General features: G+C 38.3%; 1 protein-coding gene across 3 annotated transcripts in view; it reads left to right on the forward strand.

Annotated features, from left to right (window-relative positions):
* The window catches only part of lamb3 (laminin subunit beta 3), a 39,938-nt gene extending 17,309 nt beyond the window's left edge, over positions 1 to 22,629 (forward strand). For all 3 annotated transcript variants that reach the window (XM_048612070.1, XM_048612071.1, XM_048612072.1), the window contains exons 6-22: positions 294 to 479; positions 742 to 805; positions 1,190 to 1,389; positions 2,379 to 2,499; positions 3,560 to 3,748; positions 5,257 to 5,453; positions 6,303 to 6,411; positions 8,637 to 9,006; positions 11,442 to 11,611; positions 13,481 to 13,689; positions 14,625 to 14,813; positions 15,099 to 15,243; positions 17,579 to 17,786; positions 18,178 to 18,319; positions 18,995 to 19,171; positions 20,827 to 20,977; positions 22,127 to 22,629. In XM_048612070.1, coding sequence (XP_048468027.1) covers positions 294 to 479; positions 742 to 805; positions 1,190 to 1,389; positions 2,379 to 2,499; positions 3,560 to 3,748; positions 5,257 to 5,453; positions 6,303 to 6,411; positions 8,637 to 9,006; positions 11,442 to 11,611; positions 13,481 to 13,689; positions 14,625 to 14,813; positions 15,099 to 15,243; positions 17,579 to 17,786; positions 18,178 to 18,319; positions 18,995 to 19,171; positions 20,827 to 20,977; positions 22,127 to 22,266 — 2,967 coding nt within the window. In that variant the 3' untranslated portion in view covers positions 22,267 to 22,629. The remainder of the gene's footprint in view (positions 1 to 293; positions 480 to 741; positions 806 to 1,189; positions 1,390 to 2,378; positions 2,500 to 3,559; positions 3,749 to 5,256; positions 5,454 to 6,302; positions 6,412 to 8,636; positions 9,007 to 11,441; positions 11,612 to 13,480; positions 13,690 to 14,624; positions 14,814 to 15,098; positions 15,244 to 17,578; positions 17,787 to 18,177; positions 18,320 to 18,994; positions 19,172 to 20,826; positions 20,978 to 22,126) is intronic.
* The last annotated feature ends 775 nt before the right edge of the window (positions 22,630 to 23,404 follow it).

Raw genomic sequence — 23,404 nt, forward strand, 5'->3', positions numbered from 1 at the left:
GGGCCTAGACCCTTCATCAGAAGGGTCTAGGCCCGAAACATCAGCCTCTCTGCTCCTATGATGCTGCTTGGCCTGCTGTGTTCATCCAGCCCTGCAACTTGTTTTATTTAGCTTGATTACTTTTAGGTAGCATGCTTCGGGAATGACTTAGAGTGCTATACAATGGATATGAATTATGAATTTGTTTATCTCTGCGCAAAAGTGATCCTCCTAATTTCTCTGAACACAATTAATTTGGATTATATTGATGAAGAAAGTACTTTTAATATTTTCTGCTTTACTTTTCTTTTCAGTCTCCACGGCCAGCAGCCATGATGATTGAGCGTTCCACAGATTTTGGTCAAACTTGGAAACCTTACCAGTACTTTGCAGATGACTGTGCTGCCTCCTTCCCTCAAATACAAACAGGGCAGCCTCAGAGCTTTGATGATGTGCGCTGTCAAGAACAGACAAGGAATCAAGATTCATCAGATGAGCAGGTACAGCCTACCACAGCAGCTGGTTTTCAGAATCACCATTCTATTGACTAACTCCCCACTCTGCCTTTGAGCTGACAGACTAAGTAAACATGTTACTGAGGTATAAACTGTAACATATCAGTCAGTGACCTGATAATGCGATAATGTCACAAATATCACCAATTGTGTTTGTTGAATATGTTGCTCAACTGCAATTTGTGAAAACTAATATCAATTAAAACAAGTATTTTGACAGTCTCTTTTTTCCCATGTTTGATTTTAGGTTACTTTTAACCCCCTCAAATCGGCTGATTATATCAGTGGTTCAAAGAGTAACAAGATTAACAGTAAGATACTTTATTAACCAGATAAATTCCAAATTGCGTTTATGATCTCTCAACTTTGATCTGTGTTTTATGATACTTTCATATACAGATACAGTAATTAAAATAACTGGAATTTTTGCTCATACACTATGTGTTTCTAATTGTCCTTGCATTGGCACAGAAGCTGTTCAATATACCACAAAATTTCTCTATGTATACCTTGTCTGCTTAAATACCTTATCCTGCAGCCTTGTTGCCTCAAAACTTGCAATCAGACTATTGTTCACCGATAAGTCACATTCATTTTTATCATTTAAAATTGACTTTTACAGTTTCAGCACAACCAGAAGAAACACAAACTCTTGCTGTATTTTTTAAATAAACAAACATTGTCTCTGTTCTTAGACATGATGCCATTTACAAACCTGAGGATTAATCTAATCAAACCGCACAAGCCAGTTTTATCCCAAGAGCTTAGTAACGCCAACACCTTTTATGCTGTATATGATATGAAGGTTCAAGGCAGCTGTTTCTGTAACGGACATGCATCTAGTTGCACCTCAGGAGATAACTCTGTGTATACTCCCCGTGGGCCAAGAAAAATGGTGAGAATCCTGTTACCATTTCATATTTGTATTTCAAGAAATTGTACAATAGCAGAATTATGAAATGCAATCACACCTAAAGTACCAAGTACTTCTTACAGCCTAACATAAACCTTGTCCTTCCTAATTCATCACATACCATCAATTATAATAACTCATCCTAATTATGCTGTAGGATTTCTGTCATTATTCTGTTGAATGTGTGTTAAAAGCCCAAACTCAGCAATATATCGATGCAGGAGTGGAAATAATTTATTAAATGGTCAAGACCAGGCTAAGAGTTACGACAGAAACCAATTTAAGATTATCAGTCAGGCTCACACTGTGATGCATTTGTATGTGCTAGAAGCTACATGTATAAGTACATTGAGTCATGTTGTATGTAGGTAAGTTTGTACACATATTGTATATTTTCATAAAGTTATCATTGGGACAGCTAATTCTTGACTACATCCTCACGGTAATGTTCTCACCAATCAAAACTTACTTGCCTAGCATGAGAAATATGATTGCCAGTTGACTGTTCTTGCTGCACTCCTTGCCAATGACAGTCCAACAAATCAGCACCTACTTCTCATGCCGGATAAGACGGTACCTCCTTTTTCAAGTCTGTTTCTTGTATCCTGGTTCTGATGAATACAAGGCAAATGCTTCAACTTCATTTCTCTTCTTCGCAATGCTTAAGTTCTTCTTTTAGAATGCAATGAAGAAAAATGACACTGATGGAAATGCAGGGGCTAATCTGATGAGACATCTAAATTTTATTCCATGAATGAGGCTAACTCTAATCTCTACCACAAAACGATGTTTCAAATCAAAATTAGTAGAAGTGTTTCAACACAAGACTTGTATACATGAGTATCCATGTAAATCCTTCAGTAGAATTGAGAAAGTCTAGATGCCCTCTACAATTAAGTCAGAATCTGGCCTCTGCCACTTGCTTGTATCTTTAGAGTAGTGTTGTTAGTAACACTGTCTATTTCCTTTAGATTCAAGAACAATGTGTCTGTAAGCACAATACTGCAGGTAAAAACTGTGAGGTATGTGCAAGTTTCTACAATGACCGACCGTGGAAACCAGCTGATGACTACAATACTAATCCATGTAAAAGTGAGTAAATACCTTAGATTCTTTGTATGACCCCAAGGAAGAGTTTCCTGGATTTAAAGTGGAGTATCTGTGTAGAGCAGGACATATGCTGATGTCTGAGAGCTAATTAAAAATATTATTATTCATGAGATCGCCATTCATTTGAAAATAATATCAATAGCAAGTCCTGGGCTATACTTCAGATTTTGACTCTGTAGAAGGGGTTACATGGCATTTACATGTTGATTAGCATTGCACTGTCTATCCCACACTCTGATTTTACACCTAGCTTTATGCCTACCAAACTCCTCTAATTAGCTCCCTTCCATATACCAATGCATTGATGTTTGTCTATATCCCTTATTATTTTACTTTTTTAATTTATTCATTCACGGGATGAGGGCGTTGCTGGCAGCATTCATTGCTCATCCCTAATTGCCCAAAGGGCAATTGTGAGTCAACCACATTGCTGTGGGTCTGGAGTCACATGTAGGCCAGACCAGGTAAGGATGGCAGTTTCCTTCCCTAAAGGACATTAGTGAACCAGATGGGTTTTTCCATCAATTGATGATGGATTCACAGTCATCATTAGACTCTTAATTTCAGATACTTATTGAATTCAAATTCCACCATCTGCCATGGCAGGATTCGAACCTGAGTCCCCAGAATGTTACCTGGGTCTCTGGATTAACAGTCCAGCAATAATACCACTAGGCCATTGCTTCCTCCCATTAGTGGTAATATATATCAATACTTGCTCCTACTTTGAAACTTCACTCACCTTGAGTGCATCGAATTCAGGAACAAACATTTCTGTATCTGCATCTATCAAAATTAATGAATGAAAGTATGTTTCCATGACGTCCACATAACTGATGAAAACAATCCTTATTCAGACAGTAAGGTAAGGCCTTTGACTGGAGTTTGGGTTTCTAAGTAGTTGTCACAACGGTGTAGTTTCCTAGTCATGGCGCTAGAAAGCCAAAGTTGCTGTGCATTGTTTACTTCTTGAATGATCCACTTAGATAATGTTTGGATGCTGTGCTTAGATATAATCTGTTTTTCATACTTTCTCCTACAGAATGCAACTGTAACAATCACTCACAGAAGTGTCGCTTTGATCCCGAGGTGTACAGAGCCAGTGGAAGAGTCAGTGGTGGAGTCTGTGTGGACTGCCAACACAATACAATGGGAAACAACTGTGAAAAATGCAAACCCTCTTTCTATCGCAACCCACAACGAGATATTACAGCAATTGATGCCTGTGTTCGTAAGTGAATTAAACATAGTAACAAAATTAGTGTTAGCAAAGAGTTAGGGAAGAAGATTCTAGACCAATAGATTGCTTAAAAATGTCAAACTTCCAATTTACTACAATTTTCCTGATAGCCCAAATTTAAATGTTATCACTGTATTTAAGCTGGTCATGCTGAGAATGTCATCAAACTCAACAGTAACTGGCATTAAATTAGGAGTCACTTATGAGAACACGGAGATATATTTTTGATATCCAGTTTACAGTTTAGGAAAATCTAAAAGCAAGTCGAAAGCCGGACTTTCCAGTTCAAAAGCAATAAACTTACCACAATAAAGTAATTTCAGAACCCACGGGGATCATTGCTGTGCTAAATACAAATATAAAGCTTGTACAGTAAACAGAAAGAACTTGCATTTATCTTTGAAGTTTCATACCCTTTAGTTATTGAGAAACACAATGTAAATATTGTCACAGTTGCATTGTGCAGAACAATCAACTTACTGTCTCACAGTCAGAAATGAACAGACCCAGCCTGTTTCAGATCTGATAATTGAGGGATAAATTTTTCCCAGAACTTTATGAAGAGCTTCATTTTTCTTCAGGATTCTACCATGGTTGTGTTATGACCATCTGCATGCAGATGGAGAATAGAAGAAGAATATGCCAAAATTACTGAGCAGGTCTGACAGTATATGTGGAGAAAGAAAAATAATGTTTCAGGCCTGTGACCATTCTTCAGAAACTGGGAACTTGCTTTAAAGTCTTCTCTGACATTGCAGTTCTCCCCACTTAATACAGCCTCGAGTTTATGCTAGGTTTCCAGAGTGAGATTCTTCTAACTTGAAGCAGGAGAGCTACCACCGAGCCAGGAAATCCTGTAACACAATGGCAGCACTCCTACATGTGGGGCAGAAGCTTTAGGTTTAAATCCCACCTTTGGGTGTGATGGTTGTGGAAGGTGTCATGATGTGGCCAAGCATCAATGTACAAATCATTCTGATATGTCAACGGCAGATGATAAGAGCAGAAGAGTTTCCTGATCACCCAGAACCCTGTAGTGGGTGCAGCGCAAGAGCCTATCCACTTTAAAAGACTCCGCACAGACATTCTTGTTATGACCAAGTATTATGGTTGTTCCAAGAATCTACCTCATATATCCCTGAGCCTTGGCTGACTGTCTTAGAAAGGAGATACTCATGGATTTGGGGGACACTAAAAGGAAAAGTGGCATGAAATTTGATTTATGTCTGGATGTTTGTGCTACTGATTGAGACAAACACTGAGAGACAACAGGCAAAATGTGTTTCATTCCCCCACACAGATTTTTATCCTCATTTAACAAATCTAAGATATAAATGAGACAGATTATTTCTCCCATACAGCCCACTGACTGACTTTCCTATTTCCTCCACTTACACAATGCGTGTTTCACATCCAAGAATGAAGAAGATCTGCCCCATAAATTAAGGGTAAAAGAATATTCTAACATGAATTTTGTAAGGATTTCCTTTATTTTTCAGAATGCACGTGCAATGGACTGGGATCGCAACTTGATGGCAGCTGTAATCCCACCACAGGCCAATGTAATTGTCTACCAAATGTGGTAGGTCCAAACTGTGACCGGTGCGCTGAGGGCTTCTGGAACTTGCGAAGAGGAATTGGCTGTGAGCCATGTAGGTGTGATTCCAGAAACTCTTACAGCCAACGCTGTGACGAGGTACAGTATAACTTCCAGCACACCGCTAAAAATGCTGCTACTCATTCAAAATAAAGCAGTACTTAAGTTGAGCAGCAATTGGCTCATTCTTCCTGTGAATTAGTTTAGAGATTTTTTCTTATTCTTCTGAGTGATTCTGATCTTGCTGCAAGACCAGCATTCACCAAATGTGGAAAAAAATCAGAAGTGAGCCACCAAAAATAATTTTGTAGTGTTTTCTCATTGCAAGGGCTTGCAGATTTTGCTGATGCTATATCTTCAGACAGAGGAAAGTAAGGCATGACCTTAAACTCAGGGATCATGATGCATTGCATATTGAAGTGCTTCTAGAATGGTCATATTCTACTGTAAATGTAAAATTATGAAATGCAATTTTACACCAATATATTTCCATGAATGTGTTTAGATATGATTTGCTAGATGTCTGGTTCATTCCAGTTTTTAAAGCATCTAAGATGTGATATAACTTGCATGTGTGACTCAGTTAGTGATCAGCAACAACTTGCATATATATATCACCTTTAACATAGTAAAACATCTGAAAGTCTTGACAGGAACCTCACTTAACATTATCTGACATCTTTGAATTAAGTCTATGGGTTTGCATCCTAACTGCGTAGGTTAAAATCTACAGTTTGTACTTGGGATTGAAAACAATGTCTTTATCTTGGATGATTTTTAAAAGTGTCTTACTGATGTGTTCAGTTACCATGCCATTGTACACACATTGCTTACAACATGCATTTAGAATGGCCCTCATTGAAATACTAAAAAGGTACATATTTTGGGGTTCTTCACCCAGGCATGATGCAACAGGCTACTGATGCGTTACTATATTGTTCTATCCAGGTTACAGGTCAGTGTCCGTGTAAGACAGCAAATAGTGGAAGAACATGTGCAAGAGCAAATTTGCAAGAATGCCCAGACAACTATTACAGTTGGGGTACGGAATGTGTACGTAAGTATCTAAAGCCTTTAATAAAAACAAGTCTCTTTACCCTGATTGATCCTTCTTAGGATCTTTTTGTTAAACTGTCCTGTCTGACTAAATGCCTGTATGTTTCTGAAACAAATCCCACCTCCCACCAGAACTCAGTTCCAGGCAGGAAGATTCACGATTGACCTTCCTATTTTGCTGCCAAATGAGACTCTTGAGTGACCAGTTAATAACCATTTCAGGACCTCATCTCACTGCCACTGGGAGATTAACTCAGCTGTAGGCAGGCCTGCTGCCATATGCAGGCCTCCTCCCACCTCTAAGTGGGAGGGGACCTCAGTTGAAGGCAATCAGCACCTGATGACAGCCAACTTCCTGCCTTTGTTTCCGACCCATCTACCCTGCTGACTCCCACTTCGCAAACCTCTTCCAGCCCCAACTCACCCAAAAGACTGATCTGTGATCTGGCTCCTTTGCTTTCCTCAGACTCTGGGGCCTGTCCTTCCAGCAGCAGCCACTGCCTCCTCAGTGGCATTACTTAGTACAAGTGCTTCTGGCCTCTGATTGGTCAGCAGCTCTCACAAGGTGGGATCTTTGCCCCTTGGACCCTGTTTCCAGGGGAAGGCTCAGAGCTGGCTATACCCTCACCTGATTGGCTTGTGCTTCAGCAGGCCTTCCGGAAAAGATGCACCGCGGTCTCCTGCCAGTTTGCCACCTGACAGGCAAGACCCCCGATACCACAACAAGGTTCCACCCACAATCTCTAAAGCAAAGATGGAAAGTGCTGGAAACATGCCTCTTCTGTGGAGCAATCTATTATCTTAATGTTTCAAGTGTAACTCCTCAATAGAATAGAAAAAGAATTAATGGTGAATAGGATTTAGAAAGGAACATGGGGAAGGGGGCAAACATATACTCATATAAAAAGGGCAGGATGCATGTGAGGAGCAAACTTTTAGATATCTAAAAGGGAATTAGGTGATAGCTAAATGGCTGATGTGGTATTAATATGAGACAATGGAAAACAAGGGACATTAGGCCAATCAGCATATAAGGTAAATATACAGAGGATGGGGCTGATAAAGGGAAACAGAATCCATCTGCCTGGGAAGAGACACAGAACAGGTAAACATAGGCAGATTATTCTGCTAGGGCAATGTTCGAGTGGAAAGTTTCTGCCAATGGTATACATATATGCCACCATACCCCCCCCACTACCACACTCTAGAAACATTAATGTACCCTTCCCAACACTTGTTGCTACTAAGAATAATTTCTAGATAATATCTAAAAATTCAGGTTTACATTTTCTAATCAATCAACCCATTCAAACTTCTCCCTTACCTTGTCTTATTCTCTCCTCTAGTTCACTATTCTAGATCTTCTCAATTGTAATTCATCGTAAAATGCATTGTGAAAATTCATCCTAGTACCTCAGAAAAATCATGTTAAACATTGATTTTATTACTTTTTTTAATTGCTTCTGATCCGTTTGCAATCTCTCTCTCCTATTTCTGAAGTTATCTGCATGCAACTGGGAAACCGTTCTAGTCAGATCCAAATGCCAACCAAAGGAAGTTGGTTGTGATCCTACAACATTGGAAAACTTTTTCTGATGCTTTCCGTTTAGCTAGAGAGGAGCTCCATGTTGTGGGCTGATTGAGAGTAGCAGCTAAAACATAGACCCTCAAATTAATAGGAGTCATGAGTAAAATTCTGTCACTCTGCCTATTCTGTGCTGATATTTTGCTCATTACCATAAATGGCAAGCACACAGTCTGAAATGCCTGGCCCATCAAATGTGCACAGGGGTTTTGTCCAGACACGTCATGTAATCTAATTCCAACCTCCCGCTTTCTCACCGCACCGTTTAATATTTCTCCTTTTCACCCAGCCCTTTAATTTTTAACTCCCCTGCTACTTCCTTAGCAGCCTTAGATGGAGGACCACGAGTAAACTCAACATTAACCAAACACCTTCTAAGTATAAGCAGGCAATAACAACATGCTAGATTGCTAACAGGATGTATCTTCCGATGCGTCTCCTTATATTATTAAACGATTTCCCAGCTTGGACAACCTGAAAAAGGTGGAAATATCTGCATCTGTAAGTCTTGCTCTGTTGGAAATTAAGTCAACCCGTGTTCTGGTTTTAATTATGTTACAATTATATTATTAACACTGGTGCCACATGATAACGGTTGGATGCACTGAGTCAATTCTCTTTGAAACTTATTGTCCTGATAGGATGCAATTGTGACCAAAGAGGTACCGAGGCTAGCGGATGTGACAAGAGTACAGGACAATGCCTGTGCCGTGCAGGTGTCACAGGGATATTGTGTAACCAGTGCAAGCAGCTTCGTGGTTATTGCTCTGACTTTCCAAACTGCAACCAGTGTCACCCATGTTTCCAGATTGTGGATAGTCAAATAAGCACACTGAACATTCGACACAAAGCCCTGGTAAACACAAAGCTGCCAGCTCAAGGGGGAAATGATTATGATTCTGAGATACGTGACCTTGATAACAAACTGCAACAAGTTCAAGCAATAATTAGCAACCCAGCTGTGACAGACAACACGATCACCGACGTGTACAACAACTACAATCAGCTCAGGTAAGGTATATTGAATTTTAATTTATTATCACTATATAGCTTTGCAGTCATAACAATCACAGCAATGATTACACTTCAAATTATAACGTAATGTAAAATCTAAGTCTTGTTTTCAGTGCAGGACTTTCATTTTCACCTTGTTCCTCTATTCCACAGATGCGCTTTAGTGTGTTTGTGCCTCAACTTGACAAAACCAGGTTATTCTTCATTATGTTCTTTGGTGCCTGAATTAGCAGGGCATGAGTTCAAGCATTCACTACTAAGACTTGAGCACATAACCAAGGCTGACACTTCAGTGCAGTACTGAGGAAGTGTTTCACTGTCAGAAGTGCAGTTTTTCAAATAAGACTTTGAATCAGGGCCTAACTGCTAGGAAAGTATATTTAGAAATCTGCAGGCTATTCAGGTGAAACAGTTTAAGCTGTCTGGTTAAGTCTGGTATCTCAGATTTGTGAAAAAGTTCACGTCAACAGACTTGGAAATCATTGTAAGGATCGTAGAAACAATTCAAAGAGACTGTAATGAGTCAGTTAAGTAGTTGAGCTAGGGGTGCAATTTTTCTGGACTGGAGTCTCTGTTTTGGGAATCAGGTTGGAATTTTGTTTTGCTGTGTGTTTTAGATTTTGTTGTTTGTTTTCTATATTTAGATAGCTAGGTTTGATCCTGTTATTTCTTCTTTTGTGTAAAAAACTTCTGCAGTCTCATGTGAATATTTCTCAGTGACTACCTACCACATTAACTAACAAAGCAAAATAATAAATCTATGATCCATAAAGCCAGATATCACTCTGGGATCTGACTTGTCCAATAGTGCTATGAGATGGGATCATAACAATCACAACAGTGATTGCAGTTTCAAATTGTGACAGTGTATAAATATATTAATAGCGTCAAGCATGGTAAGACATACAGAAGTAACAAATCTATTCTGGGCCTATGTATCCCCAGACTTCATGTTACAAGCTATTCCTATGGCAAAAACAGAGTCATAGAGATCTACAATACAGAAAAAGGGCCTTCCATCTATCATGTCTGTACTGGTCAAGAACAACCAACTTACCTTTTCAATCCCATTTTTTAGCACTTAGCCCATTGCCTGTATGCCTTGGCATTGCAAGCATACATCTAAATACTTCTTAAATTATGGGGATTTCTGCCTATGCCACCCTTACAAGCTGTGAGTTCCAGATGCCCATCACCCCCTGAGTGAAAACGTTTTTCCTTACATCTCCTCTAAAGTTCTGAATGTATGTAATGACTTCACTGGGGTTTGAAGTTGTTGTTAAGATTTTACAGACATGCAGCTCCCCTTTTTCTGACAATAATCTGGTTTAAGCACAACTGAAGGACATGGAGCTGAATCAAGCACCTGAATCTAGACTGATTCATTGATCTTGAAATTTGAATTTAAAAACAAATCCTCTGTCTGGAGCATAAGGCTGCAATAACATCAAGCTTCAATGTATAATAATCCCAGTGTGATCTATGTCAAGATGGTCAATCTCTACCTATGGCTGAATTACAATTGAGATTGGAGCAAAAAATACAATTGTGAGAACTTCATGATAATACTCGTAAAGGATCTGTAGCATCCGTGTTTTGCTACTCCCCTGCCTGATGATGCTGTACTAAGTCAGAACCCTGTTTATAGTTAGGCCATTCTTAGAATATTGTGTTCAATTCTGGTCGATACATTACAGAAAGGACATGGAGGCTTTGGAGAGGGTGCAGAAGAGGTTTACCAGGATGCTGCCTGGATTAGAGGGTATAAGTTATAAGAAGTGGCTAGAAAAACTCAAGTTGTTTTCTCTTGAGTGGTGGAGGCTGAGGGGAGATGTGATAGAAGTCTGTAAAATTATGAGATGCATAGATAGGGTTGATGGTCAGAATTTTTTTTGATCTTGCATCATGTTCAACACAACATCAGTGAAGGCTCACAAGGCAACCAAGGTATTACATTCTGGAATCTATGCAGTTGTTCTATTTCAGTAAATAACCAGTTTTTCAACATTCATAACCTAAGGGCAGATATGTTTTAACCTAAAGTATCATTTAACAACAATGGTACCCTCTGATAGTTAAGATCATAGTTGAAATGTCTAATACTAGGCGGCAAGCATTTAAGGCTAGAGGGAGATAGCTCAAAGGAGACATGAGGGGCAAGGTTTTTTTACACAGAAAGTGGTAGGAGTCTGTAATGCACTGCGAGGGGTGGTGGAGGAGGCAGATATGATAAGGGCATTTGAGGGACTGTTAAATAAGCCCTTGAATGTGCAAGGAATGGAGGGATATGGACCAAGGGCAGGCAGAAGGGATTAGTTTCATTTGGCATCATGTTCGACACAACATCATGTGCCGAAGGGCCCATTCCTGTGCTGTGCAGTTCTATGTTCTATGTTCTATTCCTCAGTCTGTTTGCTTATGTTTGGAAACAGGACAGAAGCTGACCAGATGAATCTTGACACCAATATTGTGGATCAAAGTTATCATTTACGCACGGAAATGAATGTTTTGGACAATAATATAAAAAACATCAACAGTCAAATACAGAGCACACAAGAAAAAATTGACATTTTCATCAGTGAAGGCTCACAAGGCAACCAAGGTATTACATTCTGGAATCTATGTAATTGTTCTATTTCAGTAAATAACCAGTTTTTCAACATCATAACCTAAGGGCAGATATGTTTTAACCTAAAGTATCATTTAATGACAATGGTACCCTCTGATAGTTAAGATCATAGTATGGAATAGACCAGAAAGGGACACTGTCAAGGGTTACAGGTTATGAGGGAAGCAGTGAACATAAGAGAGCCAATGATATGCAGGCAGTTCTCAATTAAAAGATCGAGGCAGGGTTCCAGGTGAAGAGAGAAAACGGGAGCAAGTAAAAAGTTAATCTTTGCTAGTGGAGGATGCCCACCCACAAAATGGACGCAGAGACAATGATGATGGAAGAACAACTGAATGTGGTGTTCTGTTCAAAATTCATTGAAATAGGCGCATAAGGGGATGTAGCTGAGGCCTTTGCTGAGGACAGATCATTCAGAATCAGAATGGGGATGGTGGTGGAGGGGAAGGGTGTTTATTTGGGGATGTGCAGGAGGGGGAAAGATCAGAGGGTCTTTTGAATACAAAGCAAGGGGTGAGATTAAAAGAATGGATGAGGACATGGTGACCCAGAAAGTTTTAGGCTAATTCCAGTTTGGGTTGAGTTAGATAAACTATATTGCTGGCTAAGAAATTATTGTAGCTTTTCACGTGAGACTCAACACAGTGACATTTAACAGTCCAAACAAGGTAAAAGCTTTATTTTAACATATTCATACAGGGATACAGCTTGAGAAAGACTGTTCAATGGACAAAGGTTTCTTGACATACTTATATACTTTGCAGGATACCATATGATTGTATGAGCATAAACTGTATGAGACAATTACAGTTTGATACCTCATTAAAAGGTTGAACCAGTTTCCAGTTGATAAATGCTTTCAATTGCAAACCTAATGAAGGTCCTGCTGTGCCCATTTCTAGTGACCATGTCAATTAAAAATGCAAACTGTTCCCATTTACAGTAATTGTCTCTCTGTAATATTAACAAGTTTCTACTTTTACATGCATTGTCATGATTATGTCCCGTTATAAGGCTAACTAGCTCCTGTCTCCTCTATGTGCTGTTCTGGGTTATGCTTGCGATCAATATATTTTGTTTTAACCCCTCAAGCCTCAACCAAGTGTCACCCAACACCAGCCTATTATATAAAATCTGTATGTCCATCTCTATATCTATCTAGTTGTCTCACTAATTTCTAAACCTATGGGCACCCACAAAAGTAATAACAAATTAGTGAGGTTTTCTGCTGCAGGATGCTCAGGATGCTGTAAATTCTTGCGAAGATGTATGTCTATGGATGACTGCATTGGGCTACCTTTTTTTGGTGTACCCCCAGATTGGAATAAAGCATAAATGGCCATATCAGAACTCACCTTGACAAGAGGCCACATGCCAGGTATCAAAGAATAAAAGGCCAGACTAATTCCTGAAGTTATGGCTTTGGAAGGACAGGGAAGATGTTTGGAAAGGAATATTGTTTGAAGTCTTGTGGGTCTGGATATTGCTGTGTTAGCATAATGTACCAAAGAGTTGGAAAAAGTTCTCAGCCTAACATTGGGAGCTTTCAGTGAGATGAGGGAGAATTGGAGCTATATTCCTGCATCATGATCTCTCTGCATCATAGTTCTAAGACTAGAATGGAGCAGTATCAGAAGATTCCTGGGAATATGGTACTTGCCCTGACTCCCCAGAAGGCGGTATGAATAGCAGCTTAAGACTGTGAGGAAAAAGCAACTCACAAATGAAGGGAATGGTTTAGTAATTATACAAAGAATGAAACAATTCACTTGTCTTCTGAACAGTGATGCCTCAACACAGGGTATTTATATTAGTGTTACTGATTATTTATATTTTCACCAGGTACATTCAACAACATTCGTTCATCATATCTACGGTCTGGAAAAGCAAGAGACAGGGTTGTTGGTGTGGAACCTACCATTCTTAAATCTAGAGAAGCACGGCTAACTGCAAACCAACTTACTAAACATGTAAACACAGACAACAGAAATAAGCTGGAGAAGCTGAAAGATGGTCTGAAGTTTCCCAATATAAATCCTCTCATCAACAAAGTAAGGGGCTATTTAAGTAGTAGAATATGTGAATTAGCAGAAAGAACATTTGGTAGTGGGTAGAATTTGCAGCTATAATAGTGGGATTGTGCTGGGATTATCTGTTCCATTCAAATACAGATATATGATCTCTCCAAAAACCATTTGAACTGACACATTTATATTAGCCTAGGAAAAAGTTGACAATTTAAACAAGGTCATAGCATTTACAGTACACAGGGATTAGATGAGTTAAGGAATCCTCGAACAAGTCAACTGTCATAACAGGCACAACGCAATGTCTTTAAGTATATTTCTCCTGTTATGTAGTTCACTTGCATTTCATTTTACATCTGAACTTAATAGTAACACCACCAAAACATTTCTCTTTGTGATTTGCTATCTTCATCCTCGATTACATTTGTTTGATTTGCGACTGAATGTCTTGTTCCTCACAAGTACTCCAATTTCCAATAGCACAGTGATGCACAGTAAAAGTGTTATCTAGTCCTAGAATTTTAAAGAGTTCAGACTCCTGAATTTCACGCACAAGAAAAACCAGTCCTTAGTTTGGATGAAGTAATGTAAACATGACTGCATTATTTAGCCCTGGAAACATGGATACAACTGCAACCAGTTCAGTTAGTATGTAATTCAGTAATTATTGGTAGGAATTTTATTCCTATAAAGTATTAAATCTGAGCACTAGCACTTTGCTGAATTTTGCTTCTAATCAATGAACTTCATGGAGGTGCAAACTTAAGTTTCTACACAATTTGTCTCAACTCAAATATCAGACAACAGACTCATGCACCCAGAAACTGTGAAAATCTGTTGGATTTTCTTTTTAGGACTTTGAAAGGACTGTTTTTAAATATTCTTATCATGGATTTTTGTTGTTGTTGAAGATTTATTACTTCCTTTATGATCTATGAACTATTATGATGTTTCTTCAGGTCTGTGGCGGTGGTATGGGGGAGGCTTGCACTCCAGAAAAGTGCCATGGTGACCTCTGTCCTGCAACTTGCGAAGGTATCAACTGCCAGGGAACACGTCATCTGGCTGAGAAAGCTATTGAAGATGCCGAGAGAGGAAGTAGTTCCCTACCTGATATCTCCAACAGAATCTCACAACTTGCCAAAAGGGTATCAATATTTTCTAAAATATTCAGAGTAACAAGATATTCTGTTATATAATATTCCCTTCATGTAGCTTTCAATACAATCGTTTTCCTTAAAGTTGTTTCTGGTGGAATTGCAATATTTGCTACTTTACTTTCAGCAACTGAACCTTGACAACAACTATAAATACTTGAATATCCTGATTATTTTTTGGCTATTTATAACTGGCAAGATCTTGATATTGATTCCAAATTGTAAAAGCATCACCAGTGGAGAATGTGATATGATTTAACCCATGTTTATTTCCAGCTTGAAAATACCGACCAAAAAGCACAACAAATGAAAAGCCACACTCTGCGTTTGACAAATCAAGTTGTCTCAGCCAAAGATCAAATGCACAAGAACATTGAAGACATCAAGACTCTCATCAACACAATCAAAGATTTCCTGACATGTAGGTAATCAGCAATCTAAACTCTTAATTGTCAGCGGTAAACAAAACAGAGTATCTTTCTGTTTAAAGGTAACATACTGTGCATATGCAAATTGGTCTATAAGCTCATCCAGTGCCTGCATGCCGTTCCCTACTTCCATGAACTGATTGTACTGTCACAAAGCAAGAAGTTACTAAAACTAATGGAATGATCTGTCTAACAAAGTCTAAGTGAATTACATTGCTTTAATAAACCTTCATGTTTTGTGAATGCTGCAATACAGTACGAGAAAATAAACAGCACCGTCAGTGCATGCTGTAATCCAATTACATAGTTGCTACATTGATGTAAGTGTATCATTTTGAAAATTGAAGATCAGCAAAACTGTTGTTTCCTGTTTAAATATCATCAGGGGTCAATTTTTTTTTCCCTCTGAGTTCTTTGTGAGACATTTGCAAGAGGTTTCATAGATTTCATAGAATGCCTACAGTGTGGAAACTGGCCCTTTTACCTGTTCATTTTCAGTGGCTCCCTTCTCATTCTCACAGACTCCAAACTGGATGATGTAGTCATGTAGTAACAATATGGTCTGCATTTGTGTTTTGTTTAGACTTTTACTTATGATGATGAGATATAAACAAATATCATCAATTGATTGCATCCAAATTATTGAACATTTAACTTGGAATCCATAAGTAGGTTTTCTAGTAATATATGATAAATAAATCTTCCAAATTCTGTTTCCAAAATGGGATCATACACACATTGTAATCAGCCCTTTTACCCATACCCTAGACAATATTTGCTCCTTGTTCCAGGATAGCTAGTTGATCTTTTGAAGAAACACTATCAATAATCACAAGATCCTTAGTTTCGAGTCATCCACACTTGTGTAGAAATGCTTGGTACTATTGAGCACTTGTTCAGCTAGTTCCTTTGATAATGAGTGCTTTGGAAGTGTTTGATTAACTTTAGCTTGAGCCCTTGAGCAGTTGTTTGCCAATATGTTATGTCTTTACATTGTGACCATCAATGGCCTTGTCTAATGTTGTAAAGCCATCTTCCGGAACATATTTGAATTATTGCTCACTTAAGTTAAATTTGGACACAGTATTCTTTAAAACACAAGAGGCATGGAAGACTTGGTTCCTTAATGTGGATGAATATCAATGGCATGCCCTAGTTCTCACCTGTTTGTGAAAACATTATGGATCCTTTTATGAAGAGCAATTTTGCTGCCAACTGTAATCAGCCCTCTTCAGTAAAACACTCAGGGCTCTCCTTTCCCCTACTTCCGCCACCCCCAACCCCTCCCCCAACCAGGATAATCAGGGTACACAGTACCTGTTTTATAATTTAAAATTCAACAAGATACCTTGTAAGTACACCAAACATTTCAGTACAGTCATTGTCAAGAAGACATACAGTATACTTGCCTTCATCAGTCAGGGCATTGAGTATTAAAATTGGCAAGTCATGTCGTAACTGTATAAGAATTTGGTCTAGCCACATTTGGATTACTATGCACAGTTCCGGTTGCCACACTATAGGAAGGATGTGGAGACTTTTCGGAGGGTGCAGAACAGGTTTACCAAGAAGTTGCCTGGATTGGAGTGTATTGGCTATTAGGAGAGATTGGGCAAACTTGGATTATTTTCGCTAGAGCATCGGAGGCTGAGGGGCAACCTGATAGAAGTATGTAAAATTATGAGAGGTATGAATAGTGTGTATAGCTGGAGTCTCTTTCCCAGGGTGGAAATGTCAAATACTTTGACATTGAAGATGAGAGGGGGAAAGTTTAAAGGAGACATTTTTTACACAGAGGGTAGTAGGTGCTTGGAACGCGCTACTAGGGGAAATGGTAGAAGCAGATGTGATAGTAAAATTTAAGAGGCATTTAGGCAGAAGCATGAACAGACAGAGAATAGAGGGATACCGACCATGCGCAGGCAGAAGGGATTAGTTTAGAATAGCATCATGGTTAGCATAGACATGTTGGGCCGAAGGGCCTGTTCCTGTGATGTACTGTTCTATGTTCTAAACCGTTAATATATTGGATAAGGATTCCAATGTCAAAGTTGCAAGTCACCATTTAGAGTATATAAGGTGACCAAGAATGTTGGGCAGCTGATTTACATGTGGTATGCTTCAGATTTACTTTGCTCAGTGCAGTTTAAGATTGTGAAAGAATTTGTAATAAAAAAAGAGGTAAGCAAGTTGTACCTTTTGACAATGCCTAAAGGTGGGTGATTTCAAGTCATGAAACTTTAATGACGGTCAAAGATTGCTTGTTATAGACTTTACTTTGCGGGTGCATTAACAACTCTCTCTTTATATGTCATTTGACCTTAACAGCAGCCCAGGCAGATCCAGATGAAATTCAGAGAATTAGTGAACATGTTCTCTCCCTCAAACTTCCCACTGATGCTGTGACAATCCAAGATAAGATCACCAGTTTACGCAATATTGTCTCTAGGATTCCTGATGTCAGCGAAATATTAGCAAACACACAGGATGATGTTGCCAAGGCTAAAATGCTTCTTGAAGATGCAAACAAAGCCAGGTACTGAGTGAATATCATTGTAGATATTGCCAGCTTTACAAGAGAGAAGCAATCCAATGGTGCTGTATTACTGTAAACTACGACCCAATTATACATTCCCATTTCAGTTTTTTGGATCAACATTTACTAAAATTACAGAATATATTTACGTACCAGCAAGCTTCAAAGTTGCACTGTATGTGTGAATTACAGTCATTCTAGTTAACAAATGATTTAAAATAACGTAGGATGTGATTGTAAAAGGACACAAAGTTAATCTTCAACACTGAAAGTGATTAATACACTTTCTAAGCTTTACAGCATTTAGTTATTTAATAGTCCTTTAAGTACAATTAAAGGCATTTTCAAATTAAGACATCCTCATTCTTCTTTCTTTACCCTCGTAATCCAGAGAGCGAGCTAGCAGGGTGAAGGATAATATCAACGAAGTACAGGATGTTCTGACTGATGCCAATGAAGCCCTGAAGGATGTGAGTGACATTATTGAAGATGCCACAGAGGATATTGACACAGCCCAGGAAAAAATTACAAAGGTAAATGAAGCACCTGCTAACTTTTGACATCCGCCATCTACAATGAATATTACAATAATATATCTGCATTGCATCCTCTTATGAAACAGAACTTGTTTACTTTCTCTTTTTGCTCCCTTCATTCTTCCGTCACCATGAAACAGGTTCTTCCAACTATTGGAGTTTCAAACATCTCCATAATTTCCTTTTTGTCATTGACTCACATTTAGTCAATATAAACCAAAATTAAACTGAATACGAGACATTTTCCATCCTTTTGCTCCACTGAAGAAAGACCCTGTCCCTTTACCATCCCAGTGTTGGCTAAGTAAACTGTCACAGGTGGATTTGGTTGGCATTTGACTTGAAGATGCAAGTGTCATAACATTCTGATGACAAACAAAATTTTCTGTTATTTACATTACTAACCAATTGCATAGGAGTATATGTTTTCAAATTATTTTCTTCAAATAAATTTTTATCACTGCTAGACAAAGAATTCAATATTTTTATTCATCTAACATGTGGAACCTATGGACTGACACATGGAACATTTCAAAATAGCCTATGAAAATAATACATCCAAAATATAATTTTGGTCACAGTAAAGGACAACTCTAAATTCTTTAAAAAAAAATTGATGCTACATATGTGAAATTTCGATAATAATATGCTCTTATCATGTTTATTTTGCAGATTGAGCACAAGCTTACCCACACAGAAACTAATTTGCAGGATATAACAGAACGTCTAAGGGATCTCACTAATAACATTAACAACTTGCAGAACCAAAACAATATTAACCGGCAGAAGGCCACAGATTTAGAAATCAGAGCTCTCGATTCACGAAACATGGGAGACAAAGCTGAACAGGTAAGTAATCGTAAAATTCAATGGAACAAATACATTTAATCAACATTTTTTTTCACCCTTTATTGAATATGTATTTATTTCTACAATAGATAAGTTACAAGAAACTTCTTACTGATCAGTTATATTACTAGTCTTGTTTTGGGAGTGCATTGTAATACTGATTGAAAACTGATAAAATGTCTTTAGCAAACACTGTTGTGTTGGCTTTACTTCTATATTTCAATATGAATCCCAGAGATTTTATATTTTTTACCAGAATGAATTTTGTTTTATGTAACCTGAACAAGTGAATCATGTGCTGCTTGCAGTTTTTCCTGTGCCTGCCTTTGATGTGATGTAGCTGAAGTTTCCTATATTAAAAAAGAATCTTAACAAACAAGTATAAAGTGGTTGTACTTTCTTGCAGTATTCACATACAGGTTTCAAATGACATCAGGCTAAGAATATAAGATATAGGAGCAGGAGTGGGCTATTTGTTCTTTTCAGCAGGTTTTGCTATGTTAATCATTTACTGAAAATCTGCTTACTCTGGCTATTCCCCATTCTTGATTTCCTTAGTATCCTCAACTCTCTGTCCTGAATACACTCAGTACTCAGCATCCACAGTGCTCTCAGGTACAGAATTCTAAAGATTCACAACCCTCTATGTAAATAAATTTCTCCTCTTCTCAATCCTAAATGACTGACTCCTTAATCTGAAACTGTGACTAACATTAAATCTTCCCATTAAAGGGGAACTGGGGAAACCCTCTCAGCATTTACACAGGTTTTATGAGATTAAATCTCATTTTTGTCAGTTCCAGGTAATACAGACCCAATTTAATCAATTTCTCCCCATTGTATACCCCTTCTCAAGCAAACATGATCTTCCTCAGGTGAACAGACCAAAACAGTACACAATTCCAGTTGTGGTCACACCAAAGCCCTATACAGGCGCAATACAACAACTTTTATTTTTCAATCTCAATGTAATAAATGCTAACGTAACCCTTGCTTTCTTAATTGCTTCCTGTACTTGCATATTAACTTTGTGATTGATGTACAAAGATGCCCAGGTCCCTCTGAATACCAACAGTTTCCAGTCTCTCAGCTTCTGATCGTTATCTGCTTTCAAGTTTTTCCTACCGAAGTTAATAGCTAGGCATTTCTCCGCGTTACATTCTATCATTCCGCTCATACGCTTAGCCATCTATCTTCTTTTGTAGCCTCTATGTGGTTTCTTTACAGCTTGCTTTCCCACCTGGCTTTGTATCATCAAGAAATGTGGCTGCATTGTGCTAAGTTGGGATTTATGAGGCAAGCTTTCCACTCACTCAAGAATCTTCAGTGTGAAAGCATTAAAATTCAGTCCTCATGGACTCCACAGAATATAATTTCTAATAGTTTCAAAGGCACGTTTAATTTCAGACACTTCAGAAATCTAATTATTACAAAATTGAAGATAAACTCCATGAAAACCATCTGACTGAACATCAAATGAATTGATGCTTATTATTTTTTCTTCAGAATTTGTTTCAGCTTTTAAAAAACTACAGTAGAGAGGAAATCATAAAGCGCCCATTTAGATTGATTAACCCTATTATGACATATGTGTCTTATATATTACTAAAACTTATGGGAGAATGTGTAAAATTGAGCTTTTTCTTCCTGTTTAGGATTTCAAACAACTCGTTTCCCTGTACGAAAAATTACAAAATAATATTCCGCAATCACTTCCAAAGGACATGATAGATCGAGTAAATCGGGTTAGATCTGAGGCCGATTATTATTTTAAAGAGGTTCAACAGAGGTTGCAGGAAATTGCAGGTAAGTCAATGATATTATTTTACTGCCATGTCAGACATAATCTATTTTGTGAAGAGATCATTGAATAATATTGTAGCATAATGGACAAAAATTTTGCTGACTGTTCAGACCCAATTTAGAAAGAAATAACTCATTGACAACATTAAAAATAACAGCGCAGTCCACAAATATTCCTCACTCAGATGTCATTACTGAAAATGTCATGGTAAAATTCTACTCATTGTCCTTGCTGAATGGCTGGAATTTAATGCCCCTCTACCTCTAAAGTCATGTCTGGAGTGTGGGCAAGATCAGGCAAGAGGGTGAAGTTTGGCGATTCCACCACCTCCACTTGTTTTAAATCCAGGGCAGGAGACTCATGGGCAGCCTTCCCACCTGGTTGCTAAAAGTGGCCTTTAGGTGGGCAATGAATGTCCAATTTTCAACTAGGGGCAGGTGGGGACTGGAGATAAGCAAATCCCATTGGGACTCTATACCAACCCGTCACTCTCATCTCTTTTCCCTGATACATTCTTCCTTCTCCCTGCTGTAATTCCCAAGCCTGGGGTCTCTCATCCATCCTCCTTCATCTGCGACCTGGGTCCTTCAACAATCCTAGGCCTCTCCCTGTGTGCGTTATCAAAAGAAGCCACCATTCCCAGTGACATTGCTGCCAGAGGCAAGTTGCCATCCTGTAAATGGCCAGAAGCTTTGAGGGCAGGACATTCACACCCCAGCCCCAGGGTTTAAAATCTCAGAGCTGACCAGACACTTGTACTGACCAGCACTTAATTCCATTGGGTCTCAGCCAGAAATGATGAAGGACTTTAACCAGTTCTCCAACTAGCAGGTGAGACATCCATCACCAAGAATAAATTCTGTTCAATGGATTTAGTCTTTGGAATAATACTTGAAAAGAAGCAAAGGTGCAAAGTGCTTGAAAAAGAGAGCTGCATTTCAATCACTATAGCTATTTCTTAAAATGATGTATCAGAAATTCAGGAATAAACTTTATAAAGCAGCTATGAGGAATGTGGCTACATGACATTCAGTTAAAGGAAATGTGTACTAAATAAGATTTTAATTTGTATAGACGTAGTCAATAATATATCACATAATTGACTGAATTCAAAATATAAGCCTGACATTCTAAATCTGTTCTCATTTTAGCAATTGAGCAAAATCTTGCAGAAGGAAATAAACAGCTGGCAATGAAATTTGCTCAACTGGAGGATTATCAGGATCAAGTGACTAAGATCAAGAAATACATTGAAACTCGAGCTCAATACTATGACCAGTGCACACCATAACTGTTCAGTAGCATAGAGTGAGATTTAGACAAGTTATTTCCTTTACGCTCATCTTTATGCTTCAGTATTAAAACTATAATCAGGTTGAGCCTTGAATATAACATTCAAGAGAAATGAGTGCTTCAACCCGACCTGGAAATAATTTTGACCTCTGCAAACATGATTAAGAAATACCGTGATGAACATTTTCATTTGCACTTTCTGTCTTTACATTAGAACGAGCTCAACAGTAATGAATACAAATTTAGATTACCAGGCTTTAGAATAAGAGCCTTTATTTTCAAAGTTAAATCATTCATAAACCATCTAAAATATGATATTGTATTGGGTTGCTGTAATTCAATAAATGTTAATTTATCACAAGTCTTCTGTTTACAGTTTGGGTCTCTTGGAATTATTTGCAACAATCAATGAAAATAAATGATTAATGACAGAAGGCAGAACTTCCTCGTCCTCTGAATGATGTTGGCAATGACAAAAATGTTGGGAACATAATGCTTTACACTTGCCTTTAAAAATAAGAAAACGTTGGGATCTAGGCTAACTTCTTAATATATATTGAGGGTGTTTGGACTGCTCCATAACAAACTGGGGGCTCTTGCCAGGATCAAAATCTCTTACTCCTGTTTGGGTTTAAGATATTGGACTCAAAAACAGTGAGTGGTGAGCGTTGGTATTCTCTTTTCAGGTGTTGCATTTGGTTGGTTTGAATAGGCTGTGCCTAGTAAAGTAACAGCTCTTTTGGTCACTAATAGTTTCCTGGGTTGGAAGTCATTTCAGGAGTTTAACAGAAAGTGCACAAGGCAAAGCTTTTGGAATTGGCAGACAAGCTAGAGTTGGGGTTGCCTTTGTCTGTGCGAAAAGGGAAGGTTATTTGCAGTAATAGCTCAACATCTACAATTGCCAAAAATGCCATCAGAATCTTTGGAAACAGCTAAAATTCAATTGCATATGAAGCAGCTTGAATGCTTAGAGGCAAAAGAAAAAGAAACAAAAGTAAATGAAACAGTTTGAATTATGAATGAAAGCAGAAGAGCAGAAAGACAAAGGAAAAAGAAAAGGAAAGAAAGGCCCTAGCAGAAGAAAGGGACAACGAGAGTTTTGAACTTTGGAGGTTGGAACTGAAAACTCAAAGTCA

Source organism: Rhincodon typus, chromosome 25 (assembly GCF_021869965.1).
Source record: "Rhincodon typus isolate 14 chromosome 25, sRhiTyp1.1, whole genome shotgun sequence".
Lineage (NCBI taxonomy): Eukaryota > Metazoa > Chordata > Chondrichthyes > Orectolobiformes > Rhincodontidae > Rhincodon > Rhincodon typus.